Source organism: Plodia interpunctella, chromosome 10 (genome assembly GCF_027563975.2).
Source record: "Plodia interpunctella isolate USDA-ARS_2022_Savannah chromosome 10, ilPloInte3.2, whole genome shotgun sequence".
NCBI lineage: Eukaryota > Metazoa > Arthropoda > Insecta > Lepidoptera > Pyralidae > Plodia > Plodia interpunctella.
The window spans coordinates 2,770,628-2,788,132 of NC_071303.1; the positions used below are offsets into that span (position 1 = coordinate 2,770,628).

The 17,505-nt window shown below is 35.3% G+C and overlaps 1 protein-coding gene across 5 annotated transcripts in view; it reads left to right on the forward strand.

The window, feature by feature from the left end:
- Positions 1-17,505, forward strand: part of Lar (Leukocyte-antigen-related-like) — a 360,684-nt gene that overhangs the window by 264,884 nt on the left and 78,295 nt on the right. For all 5 annotated transcript variants that reach the window (XM_053750781.1, XM_053750784.1, XM_053750782.1 and 2 more), the window contains 2 exons: positions 34-165; positions 9,347-9,526. In XM_053750781.1, the coding sequence (XP_053606756.1) occupies positions 34-165; positions 9,347-9,526 (312 nt within the window). The remainder of the gene's footprint in view (positions 1-33; positions 166-9,346; positions 9,527-17,505) is intronic.

Genomic DNA, 17,505 nt, shown 5'->3' on the forward strand with positions numbered 1-17,505 from the left:
AATACTAATTGTTATTTTTCTCTGTGTGTCCAGATCCGCCTGAGATAACGATCCGGCCTCGCAACCTTCAAGTGCGCGCCAACGGCATCGCCGCATTCTACTGCGCCGCGCGAGGAGACCCCATACCCAACATACAGTGGCGGAAGAACGGGAAACGTGTGTCTAGTAAGTCTCATCATCATAGTCGTGTTCCTCATGGCTGAGGGTCGTGGTCATTACGTGGAATTAAACACACACAACAACTTTCTTGGCACTATTAATGGAGTGGTTTGCCATTGCCTTCTCCATTTCACACACAAGTTAATATAATCAACCAGTGTGCCATGTGTTTGCCTCACGATGTTTTCCTTCACCGGAAGCAAGTGGTCGTCGATGAAAACTACAATACATGAGTCAGATTGGTATACAAACTCATGTGGCACGAGTAGGATTCGAACCTGGGATCTTTCGATCCACAGGCTTGACTTAACCATTACACCACCACTGCTAGTAAGTCTAATTTAACTTTATTACATGCAACAGTTATTTTTCCGGGATGAAAGGTTACCCAATGTCCTACTCCTATACTTCAAACTATATGTATGCAAACTATATGTAGACAAATTAAAGTGGGATAAACATATTGAAATCACGGCCAAAAAACTTAGTACGGCAGCTTTTGCAGTGAGAAGGATCAGACAGTGTACGAACATAGATACAGCTAGACTTGTGTATTTCAGCTACTTTCATAGCATTATGTCCTACGGACTATTAGTTTGGGGTAATGCAGCTGACATAGGAAAAATTTTTGTATTACAGAAAAGAGCTATCCGTTTTATTTATGGGTTAAAACCTCGAGATTCTCTTCAAGAACTCTTCAAATCAATTAACATCCTCACTGTTGTATGTCAGTATATCTTTGATGTGCTTATTTTTGTCAAATCAAATTTACATTTATATAAAAAATTAAACGAAGTAAATAGTGTAAACACTAGAAATAAGCACAAACTTTGTATGAATAGATTCAGGCTTAAAAAGGTTCGGCGGTCTTTCGTGGGTCAAAGTGTAAAATTATTCAATAAACTCCCTGCAGAGGCTATTAATCTGCCAATGAAAAATTTTAAAATTTATGTTAAGAAAAATTTAATGGATAAAGCGTATTACACAATTAACGCCTATTTGACTGATAAAAACGCTTGGATCCTCCCGACAACTTTGCCACTCCACACATGATCTCCTAATTTTTATTTTACTGTTTTTTATTATTTTATTCACAATTTTGAATTTTGTTATAATAATTCGTATGGCATTTAAATTTTATTTGTAAAACATGTACGTGATTTGTGATCTTCAAGTGTCTGAATTATACTTCTATTTCGACGAATAAGAATTGTAATTATGAAGTCATGGGAATCGAGTGTGTCATGCTCACTCAAATGGTCAATCTGGTGGTGGCGTCGTGGGCCGGGTCGTGAGGTTCCCTCTATTATGGTTGAGCTACGCGATGGCTGTCCCATGCGTCAACTCGTGAACGGGTGCTGCCAGAGGGAACTGATCATCTCGTTTCTCATATATTTTCATGTAAGTTAATTGTGTTTCACATCGATATATGTATATATATATATATATATATATATATATATCAGCACTCGGATCACGATCATAACCTGTTTTGATATACCTTTTGACTATGTACATTATGTACTTTTATATATTATTAGAAAGAAAAGAAAAAAAAAAAATTTTTTGTAAGAAACAATAATGGTAAGCCGATCTGGCATGATAGGGACCAACACTGTTCAAATGAGTTTCTTTCGGCATTTCTTCTCAGCAGTGGTCGTTCCGAAATGCCAGTAGTTTCTAGCTTGTGAGAAATAACTATAAATTTAAAGATTGACGAGAAAAAGTGCCTGTGAAGGTCTAATTTCTGAATAAATGATTTGAATTTGAATTTGAATTTTTATGCAAAATTTCAAGAAGATTGGTTACGTAGATAGAGCGTGAAGAGGTAACAAACAAACTTACTTTCGCATTTATAATGTTAGTTGGGACTAGCTTTGGCCCACGGTTCCGTCCGCGTCAATTTTCCACGCGAGCAGTTATTTTCCGGGATGAAACGTATCGTATGTTCTACTCCATACTTCAAACTATATGTATATGCAAAATTTCAAGAAGATTGGTCGAGTAGACAGAGCGTGAAGGTAACAAACAAACTTACTTAATTTGATTAATACTAACGTCAAAAATAGACTATTTGCAATCTCTGTTAACCGCGGTTCATCATTCGTCGTAATGATATAAACATTGTTAATATTTTCAGATAATACTTTAATTTTATGCACAGTAGCGCCATGTACTTTATAAGTGCCATTCACTATGAGACCAAAACCTATGGAAATCGCGTACTTTCGTGATAAACCTGAGTACCACATTTCATAAAAATAGGCCCACCGTTTGAGCGTGAAGAAGTAACGTCAACTCATAAACATTCCCCTTTATAATATTGCTGGGATTAATGAAAAACACGTGCTGGCTTTATGTCGTCAAGGATATCACGACGATTAAACAGCTAAAGATACCGAAGACCTTACAAAGTGAGAAAATGGAACCTTGCCTCTAACTGAAAGCTCAGATGAGAAAGAGAGAGAGAGAGAGACAGACTTCGTATGTCAACATAGCATTTCTACAAGACAGAGCAACTTTACAATTTATATGTAAGTCTCTGTTATCTGTCCGTCTGTCGGCGTCATCCATCACCGGCGGAAAAAGCGCGCGATGGAAAGAACAATGGCTTTTTGCTAAGTAAATCTTTTTGTAGCGCGACGTATTGCCGACATGTTTCTTGTTATATGTGCATTTCAGTATAGTTACGAAGGCTAGATTTAATGGCGTGGGGTTCCGCCCTAAAATAAGACCGCTAACTAACCTCCGGTGGATGTTGAACGAGGCGGTTAAGGACTGCATAGTCTTGGAAACAATAGCAATCTCAGAGTTGATTGACGATTGACGTCAAGCAGGCGATCGGTTATTACAGCCGAATCTTAAAATAGTTTAGTCATAAAGAGGGGTGTTATAAGTTTGACCTCTAGGTGTGTCTGTCTGTTCGTAACACTGTAGCTCATCAACAGGTGAACCGATTTGGATGCGGATTTTTTGCGGTGGTTCTTAGATATGTTTGATCAAAATCGGTTTAGCCGATGAAAACTGAAAACACGCAAATATGAGACAACACACACAGTACACACAGAGTAATTTTAATCCCAAAATTTCACGGGAGCGAAGCCCCGGGGCGCAGATAGCCGTCGATAAACGTACTGGAAATAATATTCTGTAGAATTTATCGATAATTGTGCTAAACGTGAATTCATCATTGTGTTGTATTGTCTGAGGGACACAATAAGCGTTTTAGATTCATTAACATAAAATTGTTATCACAACGAAACTAATTCAAAATTCATCACAATGTAAACATTGAAGTTTGAACATTTTCATTGTCCTTCCTTACGTATTATAAAACAAAGTTCGCTGCCGCGTCTGTCTGTCCGTTCGCGATAAACTCAAAAGCTACTGCACGGATTCAGTTGTGGTTTTCACCAACTCTTTCAAGTGAATAAAAAAAAAATATTCAAAAATGGTTGGGCCGATGAGCTGTTACGATGCCACGGAGAGACACAGACACATTAAACTTATTCTCTCCTTCTGTAGTCGAGGTTTAAAGAGGCATTAGTACGCGCCTTAAGAGATCCATAGCTCTAATAGTGTAACATAGCCGAAATAACAAAAGCCATAAATCGCCGTGAGCTGTATGATCGGGAGTCACGCACCGTGTGTCAAACTATCGGCAAAACAGTGACAATCCAATAACAATAATTCAGAATGTCGGAAAAATGTTTTGCGAGAAAGTTCACTTTTGGAGGAGTTTATCAGCTACGAGTTGGTGGACTTGTGGGATAAATATTGTGCGGTTTTCTTGGGATTTGTGGAGTAAACGCGACATGTCCCTGTATTTTTTTATATAAAGACTCATTCACTTTATCGTCCGACGTATTTAGGAGCTGCTCCTGAAAATGTCCAATTTGTTCTATTTCATATGTGAAGAGTTTTTTCTTTTACTTAATATTAATCCTTATCCTGAAATATTATAAAACAAGGTCCTCTGCCGCGTCTGTCTGTCTGTTTGCGATAAACTCAAAAACCACTAGTACGAATTTACATTTGGTTGCACCTACAGATATTATTAGTATGATTCCTGAGGAAGGTTTAGATGTATACTTTTTATCCCGAAATTTCAATGGACCCTGAAAATATGAAAGTTTTTTTTTGTATTAAAACACGCCAAAAGGGCTGTGTGAATTTCGATGAAATGTGGAATATGGATAAAATAGATTATGGTAAACACACAGTTACCTATTTTCCCAAAAATTCTCAAAAGCATGAGACCCAGAACAGGAGCAAGTATAACAATAGATTTATAACCGTAATTTATACTATTATATATTATATTATATATATTATTATAAAGAAGTAAGCGTTTGTGAGTTTGTGAATTTGTGAGTTTTTATGTTTTAGGCGGGTAATCTCAGAAACTACTGTACCGATTTCAAAAATTATTTAACCATTAGAGAGGTACATTATCCAAGATTGCTATAGGCAATATTTTATCTCAAAATTCCCACGGGAGCGTAGCCCCGGGCAACATCTAGTGACCTAATAAAAGTGAAAAAAATACGTGATTTAAAAGAGCGCCGAACTATGAGTAACTGCGGCATTACTTCCACTATTTTTATTCGCGATTGAAATGTAAAACCCGGGTTCTTGCCCCATAAATATCGGGGCCGGTAACGACGACTATAACCCCGGGGCAATGGACCGAAAAAATGTATCGGCCACGCACGCGAAACTGCCTTCAGGAGACTATTGAATCGACAGAAAATGTGATGCCAATATTGAAAAAAAAAGTTTTTCAACCTAAGGTTTGCACGGCTATCTTGTCTTTGAAGTTATAAAAAACTCCAGTCTTTTCTTTGAAGTTATCAACGGGCGGTCAAAGTAACTCGGTTTTATTATACGTCCTTCCAAATTCAAATTTTAAATATTTTTTTCAGAATTTAGACCTTCACATGAACTTTTTTACGACAAATTTTATATTATAAATATTTTTTCAAAATATTTCAAAATACTGATATATCGGAACGACCACTGCTGAGAAGAAAAGCCCGACTTACCATTGTTTTTTACATATTTTTCCCAACTTTATCCAATTACCATATTCATCACAATATTAATAATTACGTTGACTTTGAAAATCTAAATTCGGCATGTGGTCAGATTAAGATCATCCCATTTCCTTTCGGGGATATCGTACGATGCGACAGACAGACAGTAAGACAAAAAGCCTTGACAGTTGAGTGGCAAAAACAGCATTCCTAAACACTTGTAGCAGACTGTCGTGAAATCACAGTACCGTAATCGGAACTAAACTGGCTTCAGGGTGTCATAGCCGTGATTGAAAATGAAACACGCGGGGTGAGCGGTTAAGTTTGGGAAATGTGTGTTTCCGCTTTGCATCTTCGGAATGCGTAATGTACCCGCTGAGTGCTTCAGTTTACAAACACACTCGATATTTACAGACCAAGGGGCTGATTCTCACACAATCGAAGTTCATCTCGTGAATTGTTTTCAAAGTTCAATTCAAACATTCTTTACTTTTCTCCACAATCTATAAGTACACAGACATTATACTAACTTGTTTATTTATTTATATTCTCGTATGTAATATTCTATATATTCCTATACTTATAACATTGTTTTAGTATGAACACTTATAATATATATTTTTAATTACGCAAATTTTATGAGATTTGAGTCTGTGAGACTCCGATCTAGTCTATTTGTCTACCTAATCTTAATGAGATCTAATCGTAAAACTTTAACCTAATTACCTATAGCATTTTTTCCGAAGGTTCACATTTACACATTTCACATTCACATAAAAAAATAATCTAATGGATTTTCCATTCCACCATCGAAAAAGTTCGATCGAACGCGTCGATTCATTTGTGAGTTTGCTTAGAACTTATAAAAAATGGAGAAAATGAATGTATAGAATTTCGATTGCATGAGAATCGGATTCCAGCTTGGTAGTGACGTCACGTATCTCACACACGGCATCACAGTTCACGCATCCTGAAGTAAATTCACTGGCAATCGCGAGAGACAATGTTTTTGTTTCACAAAAGTTTATTTTAAATGTTGATGAGTGTGACTTTCTTGTGACTTTCCCGGTAATCGATAAACGACAGAGGCACAGATAATGCTAACAAGACGCCTAATGATTAACGGATCTTTAGAAAACATAGCTCAAAGACATAAACATTATTTGCAATATGGTGATAAAAATAAACCTTTTTTGTCGTCAAAAAATAAGTAACAAAAGTTCACACTTAGAACTTACATTTTCAAGACAATATTTTCCCAATACGGCAACGCATTACGTAACCCGGTCCTAGGTGAACGTAGTAACGCTGCAGCCATGAGTTATTGTAAAAAAAGTGTTTGCTTATAACCTATGTTGTATCATAGGTAGACACTAGATAAGTAAACACTTTTTTATCTTTGTCCTTTTTCTACATTAGGTAGGATCGGCTCTCCTAATTTTTTGAGTAATGAATACGTCGACTGCCTTACCGCATTTCTCGCTGACGTAGGACACGTGTAAGATCTCGCGGAGTCACAGATTATGTAACACAGAGTCAGCATCATCCATCATGGCGGCGAAGCGACTGTCAATCAGCGACGACGCGACTTGTCGCTTTTATTGTGCGATTGGTGGGAAATGGCGCCTTTTATTTTGCTTGCTAAAACTAGATATACTTACCAATTTATAAATTTCTCCCATGTTTCTCACACAAGCGAAAAAAATGGCTTTCGTTATTGAGATCATTTTTTCCTTCTCGTTATTTCAGTGAAAATTTAGTCCCTGTCAATAAAATATGAATCTCATGACCTATTTAATTTTCTTCTGCCTTTAGGTAATATGTGGCCTTTAGCTACTCAGTATGTTGTTTAACTACTATCACTACTTAATAACATTAATTAAATATGTAAATAATGCAATATTTGTGTCCTATGAATTTTTATCATTCCTCCAAGAAAAAAATATTGAGCGAGTAATTAAAAATCCATATTATATCCACAGAGTAATATAATTTATATAACATAAATTGCTTTTAACCTTAGAAACAGGTTATACATAGTACAAAATAATATTTTCAAGTATGAATATTAAAGTATCCAAAATCCTTTCTCGGTCCAATCGACCACGTAACAATGGCCATTTGAAATCTGATGGTAATAAATTATTTATTTTAAGCTGGGAATCTAATCCGCTGAAATTTAAGGGCGATGTATAATCCCCGTGTAGCTATCTTAATACCTTTATTGTTTTTGCTGTATGTGTGATAAATTATGTCCGAGTTGAAAATAAATGTGAATAAAAATCGAGTTGAAATGGATACCGCGATTTGTCAAAAACACTCTTTTGATTTTATGGAATCTCGTCAATATTTTGTCTGTTTTTTTTTACGTTTTATCGATTCGTGTTTCCGCTTTTGCTTAGATAAGATAGGTTTATGGCCCGGTGTCCTCACTGAATGAAAACCTGTGCGATTTTTATGCGTATATAAAAGTTTAAGACGATCTCAAGCGACGATATAGGGTGCGCCTTAAGCGTTTGATGTTGTCGCGCCACGTTGTGCTGCCTTATCGTATTTGTAGCTGAGCTAGAACGCTGAGTAGGAGTTACTAGTAAGAGGAAGGCTTAGAGCGAAATCGGGACAAGCCGCTAGTTTATATTTAATATTTTTGTTATAATATATTGTTATTATATACGCTGGTGGTAAACGTTATTCAAATATTATTATGTATTACTTTTTTTACGTACAGTAAGAGTAGTAAATCATTGTCATGCAATTAGTCCTCATATGTCATCAAATGATTGCAGATAGAACATGATAAACAATGAAAACTGGTTTCTTGACTTAAGATTTTTTAATACCTATCTCGAAAATTTTTCTATAAGTACTTTTTTTTCTGACATTACATTTGTGGCTATTACAAATGGCATACCTTGTTGTCCACGACGACGTTATCATTACCGCGATCCAACCAGCCATTACCTCCTTCAAAGCAGAACAGCAAGACAACGATTTTTCTCCCTTGTTGTGAAATACATTTTCTTGGCACTTACCACGAGTAGCGATTTAGCTCTGTCGCCCCACATTCCACCAACTTTCACAACTCGTAACCGCCGCTGATGCGAGGCAATTTAAACTTAACTCCCACAAGACAAGAGTTACCCAGTTAGTAAACGCAGCAAGTTTCGCCGCCACGACAATCTTGGGCGGGAAAAATGCAAAGTGCAAGGATGCTTAACAAAAGAACAGGCATTAATATTGTAGTTTTAAGTTTTTTTTTTTTTACTGTGAAATAATATCCGGATCCTCTCAACGGACGAGGTATAAATGCTGTACATTTGTAATGCTTAGCGATTTCGTCCGTAAAAACCTGTTAAATGTTGTTCTATGAAATTGTTTTTGTTGTAAACGATACAATTACTGTTATAAATATTGTCGGTTTCATTGAAATGCTCCTGATTTTGAAGCAACAATACATTAAGTATCCCCCGGAAAAAGAACTGTTCCCGTGGGAAATTCACGCGAGCGAAGCCGCGAGCGATAGCTGGTTCTTATATAAACGAATACAGTGGCAGTTAGGGATTTATGAATTTCAAATTGTACTTTTCTACCCGACAGCCTTGACAATAAATGCTGTTGTTAAAAAATATTTTTTGATACCAGCATTTATTGGCATGACAGACATTGTTTCCTTGAAGTGCGTGATCATTCATTACTAGAGGTTGGCTCATGGATTTAATAAGTACTTCGTACATTCTCTGTCCATTACCAAGCGAAAGAGCTATTCGTCTGTTGATTCCTGTCCACTCCTTTAAGTTTCTCAGCCATGTTATACGTCTACCACTGATTTAGCTTCAATAAAAATGATAAATATATTAGGACAAATCACACAGATTGAGCTACTCGTAGCCCCAAAGTAAGTTCGAAACTTGTGTTATGGGATACTAACTCAACGATACTATATTTTATAACAAATACATATATAGATAAACATCCAAGACCCGGATCAATCAGAAAAAAACCATTTTCCATCATGACCCGACAGGGAATCGAACCCAGGTACCCTCTCGGTTCACTGGCTAGAACTTTACCACTGCGCCACGGAGGTCGTCAATAAAAATGATATTTCACAAAAATAATATTTTTGTAAAAGCACTTATTTTCTTTCACAGATATGCAGTCCCGCTATCAAGTGTCCGGCATGGACGCAGCTGCGGGCCCGGCGGCGAACGGCGCGGTACTTCGTATCGAACCAGTGCGAGCGTTGCGCGACGATGCTACGTACGAATGTGTGGCCGAGAACGGAGTAGGGGACGCCGTGACTGCTGTGGCTACGCTCACTGTCTTTGAAAGTAAGTGAATTTTTACGTAACAATATCTAGTAAACCATAAATGAAACAACAAATCCAAATACTCTAGCAAACGTTCTAGATTGTATCGGAAATATATAAAACTAATTAATCAACCAAAAAATAAATTAAACTATGATCGGCAATATATAAAACTAACTCGTTGTTTTGTCAGTGACTGTCTGTAGCATCTACTGGAGTTTACCATAATTATACTTATTTCCATACCTTCTTGATTATCTTAACGTTTTTTATACCTATATGGTAACCACCGATATAATTTTCTACTCCTTAAACAGCACTAGAAGCAGAGATTTTTTCTATATATTTTATGCATTTATTTACACTAAAATTTCTATAAATTGCAGTCGTGAAAACTATGAATTGTCTTCTTCAAAGGAATAGAATATTATTAACAACGCTTACAAGAGTAATTACTCGGTCGTTATTAATGAAAATTTCACAATTCGCACTGCACTTCAGTGCAGTCGTAGTAGGAAACTCAATTATGTCCCGAGAACGCTAAGAAGCAATTACAGCTAGCAAGAACTCGGGCGACATCTATGAGACAGCCTTGCAAAATACTCTATTCGTCTAACAGGACGTATTATATTTCGTTTAATAGTTTTAGTATTTTATTATGTAAGTGCCACGCCCCATTGCTCGGTCGTGCTGCGTTGCGTCGACCCGCGTTGTAGCTACATTATGCTGCATTGTTTTCTATCGCTTTTGACCACAGAAGTTAATCGAGATAAAGTTCTGTCCATCGACAGACATTTTACATATGAAGTTTCAATGTACAGTCAACAGCTACTACCCTAATTCATTGCAAACTCGCCGCTATTACCGCGCCATAGAGGTTCATGCGGAGTAACTTGATGTGCTGTTGACTGTACATCGAAACTTCATATAATTTCTTCGTTGTTCTGCGTAAAAAGTCTGTCGACGGACGTGAAAATGACGGAGCGTGACTATAATGTCAAGTTTGTTTTGCCAAAACACAAAGTGGTTCCTCAACTGATCCTGTTATAATATGATAGATATGAAAGATAATAGTTTTTCCTATAATTGCAACCTCAAGCGGCAGCCAGTAATTATTCAGATAGGTTATATAAAACGTCCAATTCATGGGGCAGAGGGATAATTAACGGTGACCCCTTAACCCGACAGTTGGGGTGCCGTAAAGTCAAGGGATTTCTGGCACGCCATAGATTTCAGTGATAACCACCGTGCCGGACTGGAGGAAATTGTCGTAAATTGAGTGGAGACAAAGCAATGGTGTTATAACTTTTAGGTAAACCTCGTGTCTAATTAGAACGTATAGAAATGTAAATACTGCAATTAAATAATTTCGTGAACGATTATGTAACATCAAAGTTATGTAAATTATTGTCTGATTATTCATTGTTCCTAGTAGATTCATTAATTGTTCAAATTCAAATAGATAGCTTTTCTTCTGATTTGTTTATGTAGCTCACGTCGTACAAGGTCGGACTGAGGGAGATAAAATCTTGAAATCTGATTTCTTTTCAGGCGGATCCCGATTTTAATTTATTTATTTGCCGTAATCAGTAATAACTGTTAACGATCATTAAACATTTGACAACGATTAAAACTTCATCATTATATTTCACAATAGTTCTCTCCCTAACCTCTTTCATTAGCGAATAAAGAGAGTCGTCCATTGTTAAATCTTTTAAAGAGTAACTACAGATTTTTACTAAACCTGAAAAATAAGTTGGTCTCTTTCTCACATAGGTGTTTATTAGGAAAAAGACAGGGACGGAGTCATTGGGCTCCAGAAATTGTCGCGGTTCGCACGAGCAATTTAGAACGCCGTTATCGGCGTCTGTGGTTTAATTCTTATTTATTGAAAGAGCGACTTCCCAAGTTATTTCCAGCCAGGATCATTCTGTCACCGGACCTAGTTTATAGAAGGTCCGTGGTTCTTATTATATTTTCTTTGGTTACTTTAACGTAGTTTCGGTCTTCGGTTAATTTTGTTTTTATATTTATTTAAATTGGCACAAGTTTTTTTTTTATTTAGCAATCGTGTGCCGATTACTCCTCAGCGCATGATGCGCTGTTTTCGTTTGATGATCTAAAACTATATAATATAGTTACGATTTTCAAGTTTATTTTGCTTCTCTATATAGTTTATATAACATAAATTGTGTTATATAATATGTATATCCAAATAATCCTAAGTAATGTTATAAATGCGAAAGTTAAGTTTGTTTGTTAGCTCTTCACGCTGTATTTATTTAACCAATCTTCTTGAAATTATGCTGAATTTTGCTGGCTAAAAGTATGGAGAAGGACGTATAGGTTACTTTTCATCCCGGAAAAATAACTGTTCCCCTGGAAAATGTACGCGGGCGAAGCCGCGGACAAAAGCCAGTATAAAAATATAATATTAAATAGTTCATAACTTCTTTAATAATCCTTCATTGTGTTTCCAGCCTGAGTATTAACTAGATAATTTTACTTAACTATACAGCTAGCTATCGTGTCCCGAAGTTCAGAAATTACTTGCGCAGTAATTGACAACTAAATCGCGATAATTACGTCATATTTCTGCTGTCTCATAGTTCTGATACCCATTTAGCTCCTTGCGTGTATATCGAGTAATTAGACCGTGTCTTGTTAGGTTTCAGCAACTGAATACAGCCCTGGATATTTCTTGTTACTTTTGCATACAATTGAATTCGAATTTCGAGTAATTAATTTTTCATAGCAATATCACCTAATTATTTCTACCTGCTCCTTTTCGGAAGATTCTGGGAAATACTGATATAAAAAATAATAAAATACAGATTCGGGATTTTAGTAAAATAACTTGGACTAAAATGCTTCCTTGCCGATCTGGAAGTAAAGAAAATGATTTTACAATTTGCGCTATAACATACTAATCTTATAGCGCAAATTGTAAAAATCATTAAACGGAAACTTGATAATTCTTCTCATAACTCATAAAAACTTCTCACAACAAATTGTCATTTTTTCGCACTATGAATCCCAATTGCACTAATAAAAAAACGGGAGTGCCGGCAGAAGTGAAAACTTGAATATTAACGTTGTGCATTTTTGACGTCTTACGAATTTTCGATCCATCACAAAAAGTTCAGAACGCCGCTAAAGAAGTTTTCACTTCAATAAGTCCACAAGGCTTCGAGGCGTCACAGCTACGAATGTCACCACACACGAGAGGATGAGAGAGAGAGATTGTTGTCTAAATATTATTATCGACAAATAAATTAGTTAACAATACAGCTGTGCTATTATGTACCTCAAAATGTGTATTAAATTATTCTATCACACAGCCATTTTGAAGTTTCCAGAATTTTCCAAAGAACCATTACAAGAGCCGCGGGCGCCGAGCCAAAAGATTTTTATTACATACCCGTTAAATTCAACATTAATTTTAGGTTATTACTCTTGAATTTTCGCTGTAAAATTGAACGCTAATTAAATATGCTAAGTTTTCCGATACTCCTTTGCGACATGCCCGTGTTCTTAATATTTGCTAACAAGAAAGTGATTTTAGGAAGTTCTGTTTTGTACGAAGGTATAATTAATTAATTTTTGTTATGAAATGTAACCCAAAAGTAACAAGTAATTTAAAATGTAAAGAAGATATTTCTATACGTGAAATAGCTTAGGTACATCACACATAGTTTTTAATTTACTTTTCTGAAAAATATAAAGGTCATGTATGAATTTTGTTACGCTGTCGCTTCTTCACCTGTGCTTTGGAAGTCGGCAACCAGTAGAATATCGTCGAAAATTTAACGTCGGTTAGCAAAGCGCAGCATTTAGTCGTGTTCCAGCCGTACTACACGTATTAATGTCAAATGACATGCGCAGATTATTCCATACTCAAAGCAAATCAAACAAATTACCGAGTATTAATTATATTGATGCTCCTATCTGATACCTGAGAGCAATTACTATGTATTCTATTATGTAAATATGGTTTGTCTGTTTATCTGGCAATCAATCGCTGAATATATCTCCATAAATTATTGTGTAACTGCCTATTTATTTGGCCTTTAGTTTCATTAAAATACACGAACATTAGACCTGCCTGTAATTTTAGTACAACAAATATAGTTACAAAATTACTTTAAGTTGAAAATTCAACAAACTAATCCACTTCAGTTAAATAAAGGGAAATAACGTTTTTAATAAGTACATACAAACAAACGCACGAACAAACAGAAAGTAGGCGGCAAAGTTGTTGTGTAAACACGGTGTTGGATTAAACCTCCGCTAGTGTGTACCGTAGGGACAACAAAATAGTGAGAGTACACACTACTATGTGTTTGTGTTATAAAAATAGGTGAGAAGAGTACTGAGTCAAAGATTTTACAAAGCTAAGACAAATTTATTCAGAAATTAGACCCTCACAAGCAATTTTTCATGTAAAATTTAAATTAGACTAAGTACTGGCATTTCGAAACGACCACCGCTGGAAGAAATAATTAAAAAAACTCATTTTCAACACTGTACGACAATAATGCTAAGCCCTTCTGGTATGTCATGTCAGACGAAGAGTGTTTAAAATTATTTGATACTAACCGCGCCCCGGGGCTTCGCTCCTATGGTAATTTCGGCATGAAACGTATCCTATGTGTTATTCCAGATTATATTCCGTGTATCAAATTTCATAACAATCCGTCCAGAAGATTTTGCGTGAAATAGTAACGAACATACATACACAAAAACTTTTGCATTTATAATATTAGTGGGATGTAGAAGTTGAAGGTATTAGGATTAGAGGAACACCCGAGAAGAGGCGGATGAATTTCTTACATCATACGTTCTTTGATGCAAAGAATGTATGAATGAATAAGACGAGAACACTGACAAGTGACAGAGTTAAATGGAAGGAGTTAACATACTGTGACGACCCCACAGAAACAATTAATGTTTTTTTAAAGAATATTAATAGTAGATTTACCCAGCTCATGACAGATTTTCCCTTACGAAAATGATTAAATTAAATTGAAAATCAAACGACTAATTACCACCGTGTAATTATCAGCTAAATATTTAATTAGGGGAGTGTTTAAGTGAAACAGTGATGGCTTTTGTGTACACAAAGGCTTTATTTGAATAGCCACAGCAGATACATAGTATATTACATACGTACATTATTTTCGAAAGTTAGAAAAAAATCAACCATTAAGATGACTATCCTTTTACAACCGGCTGTCTGCCTGACGCTGCCCTTAATCGCATCTTACGACATATATACGGGCGAAGCCACGGACAAAAGCTGGTACAAAATATTACACGAAAGGTTAGAATATGGCAGCGTCTCTCAAAGCGGTCGAAGCAGCTACACACATACTAGCATTTAATAAAGTTTAAGAACCACTGATATATGATATTTGGTTTCCAATATCGCTCACAATCATCAAATATTTCCCTGAAAAACACAAAAGCTGTACACAAACGATACCCTTTATGTATCGAAATGGTTTTCATTCAACATGTCTCATTACTCATCGGATGGTATCGAAGGTTTTTCCATTCATTTCATTCATTCATTAATTTCGACGAGCTCGGAAACGATACCTTTTTCAGTTTTACTCAAATGATTTGTTTATTGTACATTCAACCTTCTGAAAATCATTGCAAATTCTACCTTATTACAGCCGGATAGAGGTAGTTAACAGTAAAATTTATAAATTCAAATTAAACAAGTTTACAAAAATGACATTGTTGCCACAAGCTTTTATTGACGTCAGAGATCTTGTAGCACACGCCTGACCAAAAAGCCATGTCAGTGCTGTTAACCGTTGAGGAGTTCCCTCATTGGGAGCCGATCCTGGGCGCAACATCAGGTCATGCTTATCATAATACTGAAACAATGTGGTAAATTTGGACAAAGTATAAAATTTAGCTTGCAAGATTTGATTACAGACGGACAAACGTCGGAACAGAAAAATATAAATTACATTATTATAAAAAAAATAAGCCAAAAAGTGCTTTGATAGTCTATATTTGAATGAACGTTTTGACAAGAAGCAAATTTTGAAACATTGTTCCTAATTATAACAGCAATGGAGTCATTGACCTGTATCCGAAGATAGGTTATATCTCGACTTACGCTATATAGCGGCTTGCGTGCCAAGTTTCACTCGATTAGCATACCCTGGCGATTGTCATTATAACTTAGTCGATAATCGGATTAGAGACTGACGAGATCACGCCCTATCAGAACTTGTATTGCACCTTCTGACGTGAATGGAATACTGTATTCTTCTTATCTTTAGGCATAGAAAGTAAAGGAAATGATTTTAGACAAATGTTTCTATAGTATTCAGGAATTTTAGAATAACATTTTTTAATCATGACATAATAATTAATGACTCAATAGTAATAATAATGACGTTTTAGTAAATTACGAGTATGTACCTATTGCTTTACACTTGACTGGATATTACAGTATCAATATCGATCAATACCGATCTGGGCTGAATGTAAAGGATATATTATGTTTTAACAACGAATCTACTCATTCAATGCGAAATAAATAATTTCATTTCATAGAAGTAGAGTAATCATGAAATCATTATTTTTTTAAAAACATGAGTAAATACAAATTGGGGTGAAGTTAAACCTACATGTTTTACCAAATGTGGGTAAGCAAATAAAAATAAATAAATAAGTAGCATGCTATCTACCACCTCAAAATAACAAACACTAACATAAATTCCAATTTTTCTTTCGCGGGTGTACTGGAAGAAATTTTTATAGAAATAAGTATTGCCTTTGTAATTAGTTTCCTATTTCTAGTTTTACATTTACATTGTTATGTTGCGTATATAAATAAATAAATAATAAAAAAAATAAAGAACTATCTTAGTCTATCATTAAAGAAATCATAAGGTATAATTACATTTATCAGTTAACTTAAAAAAATCACCTCAAGTCAAGAAATAATATAAAATCACCAGTCTTTAGACTTGAGGTGATTTTATATTATTTCTACATTTCTATTTTCAGTCTTCAAATATATTTTGCATCCTAGTATAGTTATACTGAATCATTGTACTAATGAAAAATATATATATATATATATAAATTAAAACTTTCACTTTTAAGTTCCCTTTAAATATCTACTTTAACTTTTTCATGTTTTAACACATTAAGTTTCAAGAATCCCAAACAACTTCCCAGCAAAAGAAATTAATACTGGCAACACCCACTCTTATTACGAACAGCTACACAAATAAGTGTAGTTGCGAACTGATCTCAGCAACACGGATTCCGTATATGTGCTCTGAAGTTATCAGAGTATCAGGTTAGATGCCGCTTCATAACTTGGGCGTAATTTTAGCTGTTTTTTTTTTAGTTTCATATGATACAGATACAACAGACCTTTTAGATATATTGCAGAAGGAAAGATAAATAAATAAAATATAGATAAATCACACTGATTGAGTCAGCCCCAAAGTATGTTCTAGACTTGTTTTATGGGATACTAACAAATAAACATTTAGATAAACACCAAAGATTTTTGTGATTTTCTTTTTAATAGTACTTTATTGTAATTTTAACAATCAAGTCTCATTGTCCACAATTTTAATTTCGATTGTTCTTTAGTAATTGTATCATTTCAATAGATATCTTATGATTGGCAGTTGTTACCATCATTGTAAACACAACTCTATTACCTTTGAATAAAGTTGATATCTAAATAAGAATAAAAACGTTTAGATTCGGTTAACGGGGGACACTTGTTGCTGCTATCTTAAGTTTTTTCGTGAGCCGCTGTAAAAATGGTAATGAGGTATTTAAAATTGTTAGAAGGGTAATAAAGGCGCGGAGAATTCAAATTTAAGGCATTTTCACATAGACAGTGGTTAACTTAGCATTGGACAGTGGTTGAGTGTCAAAAAAATTAAATTAAAAAAAAACCTACTTATTCCTGTTCTTCTTTTATCGTCGTCTCGTCTTCTCTCATCGGT